The 15,771-nt window shown below is 35.9% G+C and overlaps 2 protein-coding genes across 6 annotated transcripts in view; both read right to left on the bottom strand.

Annotated features, from left to right (window-relative positions):
• The window catches only part of CKMT2 (creatine kinase, mitochondrial 2), a 511,259-nt gene that overhangs the window by 455,819 nt on the left and 39,669 nt on the right, over nt 1-15,771 (bottom strand). The gene's annotated exons all lie outside the window — the stretch shown is intronic.
• The window catches only part of MSH3 (mutS homolog 3), a 229,874-nt gene continuing 227,066 nt past the window's right edge, over nt 12,964-15,771 (bottom strand). For all 4 annotated transcript variants that reach the window (XM_069085027.1, XM_069085028.1, XM_069085029.1 and 1 more), the window contains 2 exons: nt 15,084-15,258; nt 12,964-13,404 (listed from right to left, as the gene is read on the bottom strand). In XM_069085027.1, the coding sequence (XP_068941128.1) occupies nt 13,317-13,404; nt 15,084-15,258 (263 nt within the window). In that variant the 3' untranslated portion in view covers nt 12,964-13,316. The remainder of the gene's footprint in view (nt 13,405-15,083; nt 15,259-15,771) is intronic.

The raw sequence follows: 15,771 nt of genomic DNA, 5'->3' as shown, positions 1-15,771 counted from the left end.
CAATAATGTCAAAACACCTACATGCAAGATCTCAAAGACAAGTATAAATTGGCCTCAGGGTCATAAAAATCCTTCTAGAAGAACTCAAAAGGGATTTTAAAAATCAGATAAGAAAGATAGAAGAAAAATTGGGAAAAGAAATGAGTGATACAAAAGAATCAAGAAAAAAGGGTCAACAGCTTGAAAAAAGAAAACAACTCCTTAAAAAGTATGACTGGTCAAATAGAAAAGGTGGTACAAAAGCTAATTGAAGAAAATAATTCCTTAAAAATTAGGATTGGGGGGCGGCCAGGTAGCACAGCGAGTAAGAGCACCAGCTCCAGTGTCGGGATGACCCGGAGATCGAATCCCGGGCTCAGACACTTTAGCACCCACCCAGAAACACCTGGCCGTGTAACCTTGAGCAAGTTACTTAACCCCCATTGCTTAGGGGTGGCCAGGTGGCTCAGTGAGTAAGAGCACCAGCTCCAGTGTCGGGATGACCCGGAGATCGAATCCCGGGCTCAGACACTTAGCACCCACCCAGAAACACCTGGCCGTGTAACCTTGAGCAAGTTACTTAACCCCATTGCTTAGGGGCAGCCAGGTGGCTCAGCGAGTAAGAGCACCGGCTCCACTGTCGGGATGACCTGGGGATCAAATCTGGACTCCGATAGTCAGCACCACACCCAGAAATAACTGGCCGTGTAACCTTGAGCAAGTTACTTAACCCTGATTGCTTTAAAAAAAAAATTAGTATTGGGCAAGTGGAAGCTAATGGTTCTATAAAACATTAAGACTCAATTTAAAAAAAATCAAAAGAATGAAAAAAATAGAAGAAGATATAAGATACCTCATTGGAAAAACAGCTGACCAGGAAAATAGATCCAGCAGAAATAATCTAAAAATTATGGGACTACATGAAAGTCAAGATAAAAAAAAAAAGAGCCTGGACAGGATTTTTATTTTTTATTTTATTCTGAACTTAAGAAATAAAACAAGCATTTCCATAACATAGTAGAATAGGGGAAAAAAAGATTATTGTACATGAAACTGCAAATCTATTATGTACAACTTACTATTCCTTTTAAATAGATAATAGTTATCATGTAATTTTCTTTTTTTTTGTTCCCTCTCACCCTAGAGATGGCTATCATTAGGCACAAATACACACACACACACACATGTTCTATACATTCTATACATACTTCTATTTATCAGTTCTTTCTCTGGATGCAGATAGCATTTTCCTTCATATGTCCTTTGTAGTTAGTTTGGGTGTTTTAAATAGTTAAAATTACTTATTTACTCAAAATTGTTCTTTTTAAAAAATTTTTTTGTTTGTTTATTTTTAGTTTTCAACATTTATTTCCATAAGATTTTGAGTTACAAATTTTCTCCCCATATTTCCCCTACCCCCCACCCTGACATAGTGAGCCTACTGAATACCCTTTCCCCCAGTCTGCTCTCTTATATCCTCCCCCATTTCCCCTCTAACTTTTTAGTAGGGCAAGATGGATTTCTATACCCCAGTGCCTATATATCTTATTTCCCAGTTGCATGTAAAAAAATTTTTTTTAACATTTGTTCTTAAAACTTTTCCAGATTCTTTCCTTTCTTCCCTTCTCACCCACCCCCACTGGGAAGACAAGCAACTAAATATAGGTCATACACCTGTAGTTACACAAAACATTTCCATGGTAGATATATTGTGAAAGACTAATTATATTTCCCACCATCCTATCCCACACCCCACTTTATTCTATTTTCTACTTTGACCCTGCCCTTTTCAAAGTATGTACTTCTAACTACCCTCTCCCCCAATCTGATCTCCTTTCTATCATCCCCACTCTTATCCCTTCCCCCCCTACTACCCTGTAGGGTAAGATGCCCAGTTGAGAGTAAGGTTGACCCATTCCCTCTCGCCTTCCTCTTCTTCCCCTCCATTGTAACAGTTTTCTCTTGCCTCTTTTATATGAGATAATTTACCCTATTCTATCTCTCCCTATCTCCTCCTCTCATTATATTCCTCTTACCTCTTAATTTTATTTTTTAGATATCAATTTCTAATCAACTAATCCTGTGTCCTCTGTTTATGTATACATGTACACATATACATGCACACTTACATATGTATTTGTACACACATACACCCTCCTATACATACATATATATGTATACATATATATATATTTCCTTCAACTATTCCTCATACTGAGAAAAGTCTCACGAGTTACAATTATTGTTTTCCATGTAGGAATGGAAACTGGGGGACGGCCAGGTAGCACAGTGAGTAGTTCAACTTTAATAGTTTAATAGTTCAACCTTAATAAGTTCTGTATGATTCCTTTTTCCTGTTTACCTTCTCATGCTTCTCTTGCTTCTTGTATATGAAAGTCAAATTTTCTGTTAAGCTCTGGGTTTTTCATCAAGAATGCTTGAAAGTCCTCTATTTCACTGAATTACCTTATTTTCCCCTAAAGCATTTATACTCAGTTTTTCTGGGTAGGTGATTCTTGGTTTTAATCCTAGCTCCTTTGACTAGGAATATCATATTCCAAGCCTTTGATCCCTTAATGTAGAAGCTGATAGATCTTGTGTTATCCTAATTGTGTTTCCACAATAGTAAAATTGTTTCTTCCTGACTGCTTGTAATATTTTCTCCTTGACCTTGGAACTCTGGAATTTGGCTATAATATTCCTAGGAATTTTCTTTTTGGGATCTTTTTCAAGAGGTGATCAGTGAATTTTTTCAATTTCTGTTTTGCCCTCTGGTTCTAGAATATCAGGGCAATATCCCTTGAGAATTTCTTGAAGGATGATTTCTAGGCTATTTTTTTATCATGGATTTCAGGTAGTCCAATAATTTTTAAATTATCTCTCCTAGATCTATTTTCCAGGTCAATGGATTTTCCAGTGAAATATTTTACATTGCCTTCTATTTTTCCATTTGTTTGGATCTGTTTAATAGTATCTTGATTTCTCATAAAGTCATTAGTTTCCATTTGCTCCAATCTAATTTTGAAGGAATTATTCTCTTCAGTGAGTTTTTGAAATTCCTTTTCCATCTGGGCAATTTTGCTTTTTAAGCATTCTTCTCCTCATTAGCATAGTTTTTCAGGGGGAAAAAATGGATACTCAATGAAATAGGGGACCTTCAAACTTTTCTGATGAAAAAAAAAAACCAGAGCTGAACAGAAAATTCATTTCTCAAATACAAGATTTGAGAAGCATTAAAAGGTAAGCAGGAAAGAAAAAAAAACAAAAACATGTTATTCAATGAGGTTAAACTGTTTATATTCCTACATAGGAAGAGGATACTTGTAACTCTTAAGAACTGTATCTCTCTTAGGGTAGTTAGAAGGAGTATACAGAGATAGAGGGTGTGGGTATTACGATTTTGATGGGATAATATAAAGTAATCATTTTTGGTGGCTTAATTGGTGTGACACTGAACAAGTAAATTAATTTAGGTATTATTTTCATTTTTATTATATTGGCTAGGTCTAACCATATGCAATTAACATTTCTGTAGTTGTTTGTCTTTACTTTTGTGAAGTGTTTTATAATTATAGAGGTCCTGTGTATGTCTTGGCAGGTGAAATCTTAAATATTTTATACATTTTATGTTCTTTTGAGTGGAATTTCTCCAACTCTTCCTGTTGAGTCTCATTGGTACCATATAGAAAGGTTGAAACTTTGTGTGGGTTAACTTAATATCCTGTTCCTTTGCTGAAATTATTCTTTCAATTAATTTTTAGTTGATTTTCTAAACTTTCCTAAGTTTATCAACACAGGAGCTGCAAAAGATTTTGTTTCTTTTCCCTACGTCTATTGCACAAATTTCTTTTTCTTGTTTTATTGCTAAAGCTAGCATTTCTAGTGCTATATCATGTTACAGTAGTGATAATGAATGTCCTTGTTTTATCCCTAATTAGGAAAGCCTCTAGTTTATCTCCATTACATATATAATGCTTTATTGGCTGTGAATAGCTACTATTTACCATATTAAAGAAATGTCCATTTATTTTATACATGAATTTTATTATTTTTCTTATTAATATGGTCTATTATGGTTACAAGCTTTCCTAATATTGAACCAATCTTGCATTGCCAGCATATATCATACCTGGTCATAGTGTACAATCTTTCTAATGTGTTGCTACATAGTCTTTCTTTTTTGTAGAAAAATGAGCCATGGGAGTTTATTGGATATAGAAAACACAGAACAAGACAAGCCGGATTGCCATCACAGTTGATTAAGCACATATGAACCATTGCTAAATCACACAGCATCAGTCAAATGGATTTCAGTATAGTGCCTGAGGGAGGGGTTAAAAAGAAATCTAGTCCCCAGGTTTCTCCTCCATGAGAAAAATGATGAAAGGCTGGTTTCCATACTGAGGAGTGCTAAACACAGCTCCACAGCATTAGAGATAGAAAGATCTTCAAAACAGTGAGACAAAATTTGCAGGAGTCCCCACCAAAGCCCATCAAGGAGTTCATCTCTTTGTTGGCTGATTGAAGGGAACCTTCTCTCCAGCACCTTTTTGCTAATATTTTACTTAACATTTTTGCATTGATATCAATGATAATCTATAGTTTTTTTCTGATTTATCTCTTCCCATTTTAGGTATTAAGATCATATTAGTATTGTGAGGAATATGATAGAAACCATCCTTTTCCTATTTATAAAGATTATAGTGGCAATAGAGAACTATCTAAGATTTTTGAGCAGAGAAGTGATATAATCATATCTATTTTAGGCATAGTAATAAGGCAGTAATGTGGAAAAGGGATTGGAGAGAGGCTTAGAAGCAGGGAGACCAATCAGATGGGCTTTATTGTAGTCTAGCTGAGAGAAGATGAAAACCCAAAGGAGGGCAGCAGCTATACAAGTGAAGAGGAGACAGTGAATATGAGGAAAAATGCTGTGGTGGTGGACTTGACAATACATGGCAATGGATTCCATATGGGAGAGAGCTGGGAGAGAGAGAAGAAAGATTCAAGGATCACTCCAAGGTGGTAAATCTGAACAACTTGAAAGGATGGTTATGCCCTCAATAGAAATAGAAAAGTGTGGGGAAGTGGGTTTAAGTGGAGGAAAGCTCCATTCTGTTTTGGACATTTGAACTTGAGATGCTTCTGGAATACCAAGGTAAAGATGTCTAATAGGCCACAGGTGTTGCAAGAGACAGATTGGGGATATATCCGTATAATATAGTGATATCTGTATCTCTATAGATGCGAGGATGTGTGGGGAGCCAAGGAGGCCTGATTGGTGCTCTATAGAAGGTCCTTTGAGATGCAGCTTTTTATTAAGCTTGCTCCTTGGGTCTTTTGAGATGGGCTACACTTAAAAGGATGTTGTTTGAGTTTTGAGATCAAAAGGCTCTACCCTAAGACCTTCCTTGTTGAGAGCCAAGATATTTGATTCTTAGGTGGTTGGCTCCTATGTAAATGTCCTCGATGATCATGGCTTTGGCTTTGGCCTTGAAGCCAGCTCTCCAGAGCATCCTTTGTCATGTGACTGCATATGAAACGAGTTAACTGACTTTTTCTGAGACTTTTTGGCACCTAGAGAACAAAGCCTTATCAAATTATCTATTCTGTGCTACTTCCAGGATAAAACAGACTAAAGTAATGATAAGAATACTTGAGTCCCCTTCCTTTGTCTCAGTTGCTCTATAAAAACCTTGTCCTAAGAATCAATAAATGGAGTTCATGGTTCTTCCTTGAACTACTCAACATGATTTGGTCATTTCTTATTCACATCTCTAATCATGCTTAGTGCTGGACACTGAGCAGCCCACAGCAAGGATGAGGGTGGTGGAGGGAGAGAGGCAGAGACAGACTGAGAGACACAGAGAGAGAAGAAACAGATATGGAGAGAGAGAGAAACAGAAAGACAGAGAGACCCAGTTAGAACCTTAAGGGATACTCATACTTAGAGTGTGTGAAATGAATGATGACCCACTAAAGACTGAGGAGGAGCAGAAAGAAAAACAAGAGAGTAGTGTCAAGGAAGCCAAGAAAAGAGAGAACTCAGGAGGGCATGGTCTAAAGTGTCAAACCAGGGTAAGTGACAATGAAGAGTGAGAAAAAGTTTTCACAGTTAGTGGCTATGAGATCATTGGCAACCTTGAAGAAAGAAGTCTCAAGGAGCAGTGGTGTTGGAAGCCAAATTGCAAGGGCTTGAGAAATATTTAAGAAGTGCAAAGATGGAGGGAGTGAGAGTCCTTTACTGGGACGAAGTTAGCTGATGAAGTGTGACCATCAACATGAAACGCATTAAATTACTGCCTCAAAGCAGTTTAGATTTGATAGAATAAATTTGTAGGAATCCTAGTGGGCAGTTGTAAGACTTTCTCCATTATTTGCAGTATGCAAATAAGAATGGAGAGGGTTGATGGTGGGGAAAATTAGGGTTGGCATTTCTCAAGGTGTGAGTGCCAATAGAACAAATTAGCAAAGCATATAAAAATAAAGGAAAACAAATTTGTGGATGTGTTTCCTATGACAGATAATTCAAAGTCATTAATTTCCCCCTGCTCCCCGCAACAGAACATTAATATCAGCTCTAGCACAGCTAGTTGGCGAAGTGGATAGAGTACCAGGCTTGGAGTCAAAAAAAATTCATTTTCCTGAGTTCAAATCCGACCTCAGACACTGATTAGCTGTGTGACCCTGGGCAAGTCATTTAACTCTGTTTGTCTGTGTTCTCGTCTGTGAAATGAGCTGGAAAAGGAATGGCAAGCCATTTCAGTATATTTGCCAAGAAAACTCCAAATGGGTTATGAAGAGTGGGACATGACTGAAAAACAGCTAAACAACAAAGATCAGCTCTTTCCAATCAAAGAAAAGAACTCCCATAGTGGGAAAGAATTAGCTTAGTAAAAGCTGTTTAACATCTATAATTTATTGTCTCATGATTTCTGTCTGATACTAAGTGGCCTTCTTTTCAGTGTGCTAATGTAGCAGGTTCTGACAAAATAAAGTCCAGTCTGGTGGCTGTAAATATAGTCACGAGTGTTACATATTTATTGCTCATAGTATCAGAGGAGATTCATGGGTATCGAAAGAATTCTCTTCTGATTGATACCATATTTTTGTACCTGCAATGAAAAATTTTAGAAATTATTAGAAATAACGATTCTGTTGCTAGAAAATTCTCAGTTATTCTGAGGAAGCATAGTTAGCATCTGTTAATATTTCACCATCTTCTTTCCTATCAATGTTACTTCATTAATTCAAACTAAGAACCAGGGCATTATTCAAAATAGGAAATGTAATTACAGATGGTTTCATGAGGAAGCCAATCCATTATGAAAATATTATACATGGCTTTCAATCTCATAACATATGAAATTATTTTTAAGGTAACCTTTATCTGAAAATTTGTTAAAATACTAGACAGTTTGGAGAAAATGTAGTCCATTGCAGAAGTGTCTTCTTATGAAGACTTTGAACTTTAGAATGAGGCTTGGCTGGGGGCAGGAAGGGAGGACAGTGGCCTTATCTTTTGAAATGGCAACAGATATGCCTTCCCATTTAATCAAGAAGGTAAAGGAAAGCGAACCAGAATGATTTAAAAGTAGTGAAGTAATTAAGAGGACACAGTTCAACAATTATCACTTACTATTGATTCAGAAGGATATGCCAGGTGCTGAGGATACAAAGGTAAAACAATGAAATAGGCCCTGCCTTTAAAGGGCTTATATCCTCATTGGGACCATAGAGCATTAATGAACAAATATAACCCAAGGCACAATATGAAGAGGCAAAAGAAGAAGCGAGACAGACAGAATGGTATAAAGAAACTTAAGGAGTGAGAGTTTACTATAAGCTAAGATGGTGGGGAGGGGTGGATATATGCAAAAGTTTCAACAACTGTGAAGGACATAATGCTGAGCTAGGTTTGGAAATAAAGATACCTGAGTGCTTTGCCATTTTCTTCTGCAGCTTATTTTACAGATGAAGAAACTGAGGCAAACAGGGTTAAGTGACACAGCTACTAAGTATCTGAGGTCAGATTTGAACTCAGGAAGATTAATCTTTCTGGTTTCAAATCCAGGGTTCTATCCACTCTACCACCTAGCTGCCTTGGTTCAAATCTTGGCTCATACTTCCTAGTTGTGTGACCTTGGGCAGATCATTTAACTTCTTCACCTCAATTTCCTTATCTATAAAATGAGAATAACAGCATCTGCCTCCCAAGGTGGTTGTGGGGATCACATGAAATAATCTATGTATACCGCTCTGCAAACATTAAAGCATTATATAAATTCTAGCTATTATACCTATTACTAGCCCTGTTTTGATGTGTATGTTTTGCTTGATAGATTTCAAGTACCATGTTGTTCTGTAATTTTTTTTTTCAGTTGTATCTTGATACTTTGTGACCCCACTTGGGGCTTCCTTAGCAAAGATACTGGAGTGGTTTGCCATTTCCTTCTCCAGCCGATTTTACAAATGAGGAAACTCAAGCAAACAGGGTGAAGTGACTTGTCCAGGGTCACACAGCTAGAAAGTGTCTGAAGTCAGACTTGAACTCATAAAGATGAGTCTTCCTGACTCCAGACCTGGCATTCTATCTACCATGCCACCTACATGCCCACTCAAATGACATATTCCCTCCCCCAAAAATATATTTTAAGTTTGCATATGAATAAGAACTGGATCGATTTCACTGATACAGGGAGCTCCTAGATGAGTGAAATCTCTTTACTAATGCAGTTCCACACTATCTCTGAAAGAATTTAAATGACTTATCCAGGGTTATACAACCAGAATGTCATTGTTGTTAACACGTTTAGTAATATGTAAATGTGTACACACACACACACACGTGTACACTTGAGTCTTCTCTATAAAGGCAATAATTAAAGCCTCTGAGATGGATTAAATTTCAAAGTGAGTATACATATATATATATATATGGAGAGAGAGAGAGAGAGAGAGAGAGAGAGAGAGAGAGAGAGAGAGAGGAAGAACAGTGAGAAAGAGAAAAGGAAATAGCAATGTTAGGAAAGTAAAGGGAGAAGAGCGTCAAGAAGTGTCTGGACAACAGCGTCTAATGCTGCAGAAATAATAAAGGTAACAATAATATTTGGCATTTGCATAATACTCTAAGCTTTGCTAAATGCTTTACAAAAATTAGCTCATTTTATCCTCCCAATAATAATCTTGTGAGGTGGGTGCTATTGTTGTCCCTGCTTTACATATGAAAAAACCAAAGCATATGGAATTTGTTAAGGGACTTGCCCCATGTAACATAGCTAGAAAGTGTTTGAGGCTGCATTTGAAATCAGGCCTTGATATAGCACCATTAAGGTTTGAAAAGTGCTTTCCATATACAATCACATCTGGATTTCACAACTACCCAATACTACATGTATTTTTGCCCCTGATTTAGGGATGAGAAAATTAAGGCTCAAAGAAATGAAGGTGTTTGCTTGTCTATGACCACACTGCTGCTAAGTGTCAGAAGCTAAATTTGAATCTGAATCTCCCTGAATCCAAGACCAACTCTATCCTTTCCACCGTAATGCCTCTCAAATATTGCTTCAAATTCTAAAATGATAAAAATTAAAGGTCATGAAAGAAAAATGAAAAAAAAAAAACAGAAGGCTGTTTATTCCTTCAACTTGATAAATCAATTTCACAAGAAAGCAGTCATATCTCATTAAGTGTCCATGTGCCAGTAATTGTTCTAGGCATTGGGGAGAGTCATTTAGGCCATTATCCCAGAAGTTGTGTAATTGCACAACCTTCACTATACCTGCATTAAAAAGTGGCAAATGATAAACAAGTCATTAGAGATTGATTGTAGAAGACTTATGAGTCAATTAGTACCCTTCTGGCTGCTGGACTCCCAAATAACAAGTAAAAATTACCATCTTTTCTAGGATTAAGTCTGTTCATAGCTTAAAGAAACATCAAACTTTTTAATATGACATGTGAAAATCATTAGATTTTTCATACCAAAATCAAACATCTAGTACTTCCTTGAACACTAAAGCACATTAAGATGATGTTGATCATATATGTTTCCTTCAACCAGATAAGAATTTTTAAAAATTTTACAATTATTTTCATATATATGCATTTATTCTCTTTCCCACCTCCTAGCAGGAGAAAAAACTTTATAAGATATTTGTATAGTCAAGCAGAACATATTCCCACATTTGCCATATAAAAATGTACATCTCATTCTGTGTCAGGAGTCCATCACTCCTCCCTCAGGAGAGTGGGAAGCATTCTTTATCACTGGATATCTGGAATCATGGTTGGTCACTCCACTGTTCAGAGTTCTTAGGTCTTTCAAAACAGATTGTCTTTACAATGTTACTACATAAATTGTTCTGGTTCTGATCCATTTCACTTGATTCTGCATCAGTTCATAAGAGTCTTCCAAGGCTTCTTTGAAACCAGGCTTTGCCTCATTTTATATTACATAATAGCATTCCATACATTCATACACCATAATTTTTTCAGCCATTCTAGGAACAGAACTTAACAATAATGGTAGAAATCATAGCTAATAATAATTCATTAGTTTTTCCCTCCCTCACTCACCTATATCACTTCTCTACTACTACAAACTGAACAAATTGATAATTATGGGAACAGCAAAGAAGTTGCTCATCCTGATCTCAAAAATCAATGTAGGTTAACCTCAAAGAGGAACAGCCTACACCAAATCTAATCTAGTTTTAACTCAAGATCATACAGAGTGTGTTTGTTATACTAATAAAAAAGGAAACCACATGCAAAAGGCAGTCATATCCTCATCACCACCAAAAGTTCAAGCCAGAGGGATGTTGTTATTAATTCTTATTTTAAAACAGTTCTTTTCAGAGTTGGGGAGTTTGAAGTATGGGGTAAATATAGAGTCTTCAATGAAATGGCAATACTTCTGGGTTTTTTTTATTAATTTTAATATTAATATTATTAATATTAATTATTAAAATTAATAATTAAATATTAATATTAATAAAAGATCAAGTTTTGATTAACCAGAGTGACTGTCAATTAATGATGAAATTATGTAATAAAGAATAAAGAGTATAAAAGGTGAAGGAATGGAAGATGGAGTTAAACTGAAGCAAAAAATAAAACAATTTAGATTTTTAAAAAAGCAAATCAGCAGACTTAATGACCATGTTTCAAAGGTATTTAAGAGACTGGTAGATGCTAGCTAGAGTTATTAATACTGTTTGGGAAGGAAGACAAGATGAAATCAATTTTTAAAAAAAGGATAAACATTCCTCTTAAAAGGTGATTCTAGCTGTTTTATAGATTGGTCAATTAATTTTGAGACCTTAGAAGAGCAACTATACATCTTAAAATACTGTATGGCATATGTTTTGATTTTTTTTTATTAGACTGAGCTATAACCAATTTTATTTTGAGGGATTGGGTTTTTTTGGGGGGAAAGGGAAAAGAGTTAGAATTTCATGACATTTTAAGACAGGGACTCTACTTTTTTTGTATCATTGAGTGGTGCCTATAAAACTCCTCAGAATTTTAAAAAAGGAATAAAATACATGGAATTATATAAGAATACAATATATTGAAATACAAAATATTTTTTAAAACAACAACTCCACAGACCCTTTGCCTTAAAGTAACTGGAGAAGTCTAATGGAATCAAAGAGACAATCATGCCAGCACTTTACAGAGGCCTGGAGTAGAAAGGTCAGGGTTGAAATATTAGCACTTACACTTACTGTCTTTGTGGCTCTGGTATTATACAACCTCTTTGGGCCTCAGTTTTCTGATCAGTAGATACTAGAAGTTGAACTATACAGCCTCAAAATTCCCTCCCAACATTATTCTATGATCCTTTAGGATGAGGTTGTTGTTAAAAACCAGTAACATGGATAAAGGCACTGACAGCATGTTCATCAAGTCTGGAGAAGACCTAAATCGGGCAGGGCTGTATATAGGAAACAGGAGGTAATTCCTCAAGGCAAAGACATGATGGTATCCATAAGAACAACAAAGAAACAGACATGAGAAGTAGGACACAAGGGCTACAGAAAAAAAAAGACCTGCAAAAATCTGTAGTGAGCCACAAGCCACGAGCCACGAGCCACAAGCCACGAGCCACAAGCCACGAGCCAAAGGGCTGTCTTCATGAAATCTGCCGTGCTCAAGGAATAATTAAGAGGCAAGAAACTTTCAAGACTGATAATCCATTCCATTTAGCCTATGATATTAATTAATGAATGCATGAATCACACATATCTATATAATACATGACTAGGTTAGCACAATAGTCTCAGGTGTATTAATTAAACAGAAATATAAATCTTTTACCTAAAAAATTTCTTAAAATTAAAAATCATGATACCATCATCTACAGAAGAAAAGCTTCTTCACTTCAGGCATTATCTGTAGTAGATGTTAAATAAATCTGTGTTGGCTTTTTGAGGTGGTTTGGGGGTAGGGAAGCAAGCCAAAGACCTACTATGACCTACTATTCCAAGTATAGAATTCCCCTCCCACCTATGACAAATCATCTGCAAACTCCCTGGAACACAGATATTAAGTGATTTGTCCTAGGTCACACATCCATTATGTGTCAGAGACACCACTCAAAGATAAGTTTTCCTGACTCCAACGCTAGCTCTCTGGCCACCATGCTATATACCACATTGAATGAATAAATTACTTAACAGTCTTAAACTATGTTAACTTTGTGATCATAATTAAATTTTTCCACATTTCAAATTACCTTTTCCCTTCTTGGTTATTTGTTCCTTAGCATCTAATTTTTTCTTTTCTAATGCTCACCCATTACACTTTAATATTTTCTGGGTCATAAAAGCGATGATGTCCCCAAAGCAATTGATTTTAAATGGCACTATAGATGCTGCCTATCATACTTCAGTCACTCAGAAGCAGTTCTCTTAGATGGAAACCACAAAGAAATGTGAATTAACAGTTTATACTTGCCAAAAACAAAGTACAAGAACATCATTTATACTATTTATTAATATATGTAAAAAAATTTTTTCTGCAGAAATTTCTGAGCCAAGTAGTTGTCTAGTTGCATAGCAGATGTCGTTCACAGGCAAAACTATGGTTTATACTTTTATTTAAAAGTCTAGGAGCTAAGAATCTGATAAAAGGCTTTCTGCTTAGAATGTCTCTCCATTTCAACCAAAAAACCACAATGAACATAATTCTGTGGTCTCTATCATTTGTCTTAAACAGTCCGGATATCATGTAGGGTTAGGCTGTTACTCTGTCCTGAACTGCATTTTCAGCATTATATTTTTATACACTGATGTTATTCTCCATTTCAGACAGAAACGACAGGCTGAAGTTCATTCAGTTTCAACCATGTTTGTCCATTCTTGTAATTCTGTAGCATCAGCTGCATTCCACAGTTTTGCAAAAGATTTCAGCCTTTTTCTAGGAAGAGGGAAAAAAATCACAAAATATGTCATTTCAGGTCTTGAAAATGATGCTGGTGAAAATACTGAATAATACGAATACAAATGTTGCTGAGAATAGTATGCTGGCTAGGGAGACAAAATATTAAATATTTGTTTTACATCACAATTTACCAGATATAAGCAACAAGGCTAACTTTTCTACTACAGGCTCATCTCAGCAATTTTATAGATTTTAAAAATTGTATATACCAAGTGCGAGAGCTAAAATTTTTATAAGTAATCTATGGACTTTATTACTTGTAAGTTGTAAGCTCTAACAAATAGTATGTGGAAGCTGTCATCTTCTCTGTAACTGGTTTTGTATCTTCTGCTGAGATTTCATTGTTGTAGTTCCTTGGGGGGAAAAACTCAATAAAGCACATAGGAGACTCAAAATTTATCTTTAAACTTTGCAGCATACTTGATTCTAAAAGAATCTTACAGAACCCAGACTTATAAGATCCTATAAATTTCTCCCTAGAAAATGTCCAGTCAAGATTACTTGTGACTGTTGGGAAGGGGCCTCAATTATTATGCAGCTGTGAACTCCTTTCATTTAGTATTTCAGGTAGAGAGAGGAAGCAAACTTACAGTTCCATGGTAAATGAACTGTGAATAACAGGAATCTTGGTTGAGGTGCAATGTTTTCTAGGGTGAGGGAAAAGTCACTCTACTGTTAATTACAAGGTGATGATAACAAGATGGAATGAAGAGTCAAGAGTTGACCTTGGAACAATGGGACCAAAGTACAAGTTGTGCATTGGTTCACAGACTGAGAGTGAAGGGACCTTAGAGGTCATCCAATTATTCTATAGATGAGGAAACTCATGCCAGAGAGATGGAATAACTTGCCCAAGATCAACCAAGTAGCAACTGGCAGAAGTAAGATTAGAATACAGATCCACTAACTCCAAGTACAATCTGTGGAATGTAGGGAGTAAAACCATTTTGGTCAAAATTTGTTCACACAGTACTCCGAATTGCTGCTATGTTTGTATAAAGGTTAAAAGAACCTAATTTTAACTCTAGAAGAATATTTAAATAAATAAGGAATTAATCTACAAAATGGGTAATATACTCAGGGATAATTCAGTTTGGATTAATTATGTAATTATTTTGGCAAATTTCCTCCTATAATCTTATTTTTTTTTTTAAGCAATTGGGGTTAAGTAACTTGCTTAAGGTTACATGACCAGGTGTTCCTGGGTGGATGCTAAGTGTCTGAGCCCGGATTCGATCCCCCAGGTCATCCTGACACTGGGGCGGGTGCTCCCACTCGCTGTGCTACCTGGCCGCCCCTATAATCTTAATTTTTAAAAATGGCTAAAACAAATGTTATAGATTTGAAATGGTTTCTACCTTCAATAATTTTTGATATATTTCCATTTGTATATTTTAAATGATTCATTTCAATCTTTACAGGAATGACTAAAAAAAACCTAATTTTTAAACATGTGATTAAAGGGGGAAAGATGAACTTTTACACATGAATCTTTACAAGGGTTATTTTTCATTTTATCTTTATGATGTGTTTCAGGGTATGTGGGGAAGTACTTGAAGCTACACTGCATGCTCATTTATTGGACAGTCCCCTTCCCCTGTTCCCATTTGATGGTTTCATTACAAAGTCAAAAAGTACAGTGGGATGATGCTGACCTTTTTATATTGACTAATCTCTCAAGTTCCTTTGATTTGTAAGCTGCTTTCTTTAAGATTTCTCCAGGGACATCTGCTAGTTTGGCTACATTTAGTCCATAGCTCCTCGAAGCAACTCCTCTGGTTATTTGATAAAGAAAAGTAACAAAGTCTGGGATTTCCTCATCTTCCTGACCTACAGCAGAAAAGAGGGGTGGGGAGTGGGGAGAACAGATTGGGGGAAAAAACACATTAGGAAATTGGAAGAAATCAAAGGATTAATTAGAGCTATTTAAATGCTATTATTTTTCTTAACATTAAAATTTACAACCTAAAAAAGTCATATTTGTTCATAATATGTCATATACCATTTTACCTTTTTTCCCACAATTCTGTAAAATGGATAAATTTTGCTGCAGTAATATTTTTGTGTTGAGGACATCTTGACTCACAAAATCAATCAGAAGGGACTCTGGAAATCAAATCTAGCTTTACTACTTAATTTTCCAGATGAGGAAACTGAATTGTAGCTACATACAATGTGTTTGCATCCGATTTATAACAATTCAATGTAGAAAAAAATGGCTCTTCACCTTTGGGACATTTGCTGTTAAATACACTGGAGCTGGTGTAGAGCCAATCTTGAGAGAGAATGGTTATAAGCATACTAGAATCATCTCTCTCTTTTTTTGGAAGACAACTATACAAT

The sequence above is a fragment of the Petaurus breviceps genome, unplaced genomic scaffold, assembly GCF_028583685.1.
Source record: "Petaurus breviceps papuanus isolate PSGF00001 unplaced genomic scaffold, PetGlider_PUasm1.0 175, whole genome shotgun sequence".
Classification (NCBI taxonomy): Eukaryota; Metazoa; Chordata; class Mammalia; order Diprotodontia; family Petauridae; genus Petaurus; species Petaurus breviceps.
Note: the sequence above shows the minus strand (reverse complement) of the source record. Positions and strands in the feature narration are given on the sequence as shown.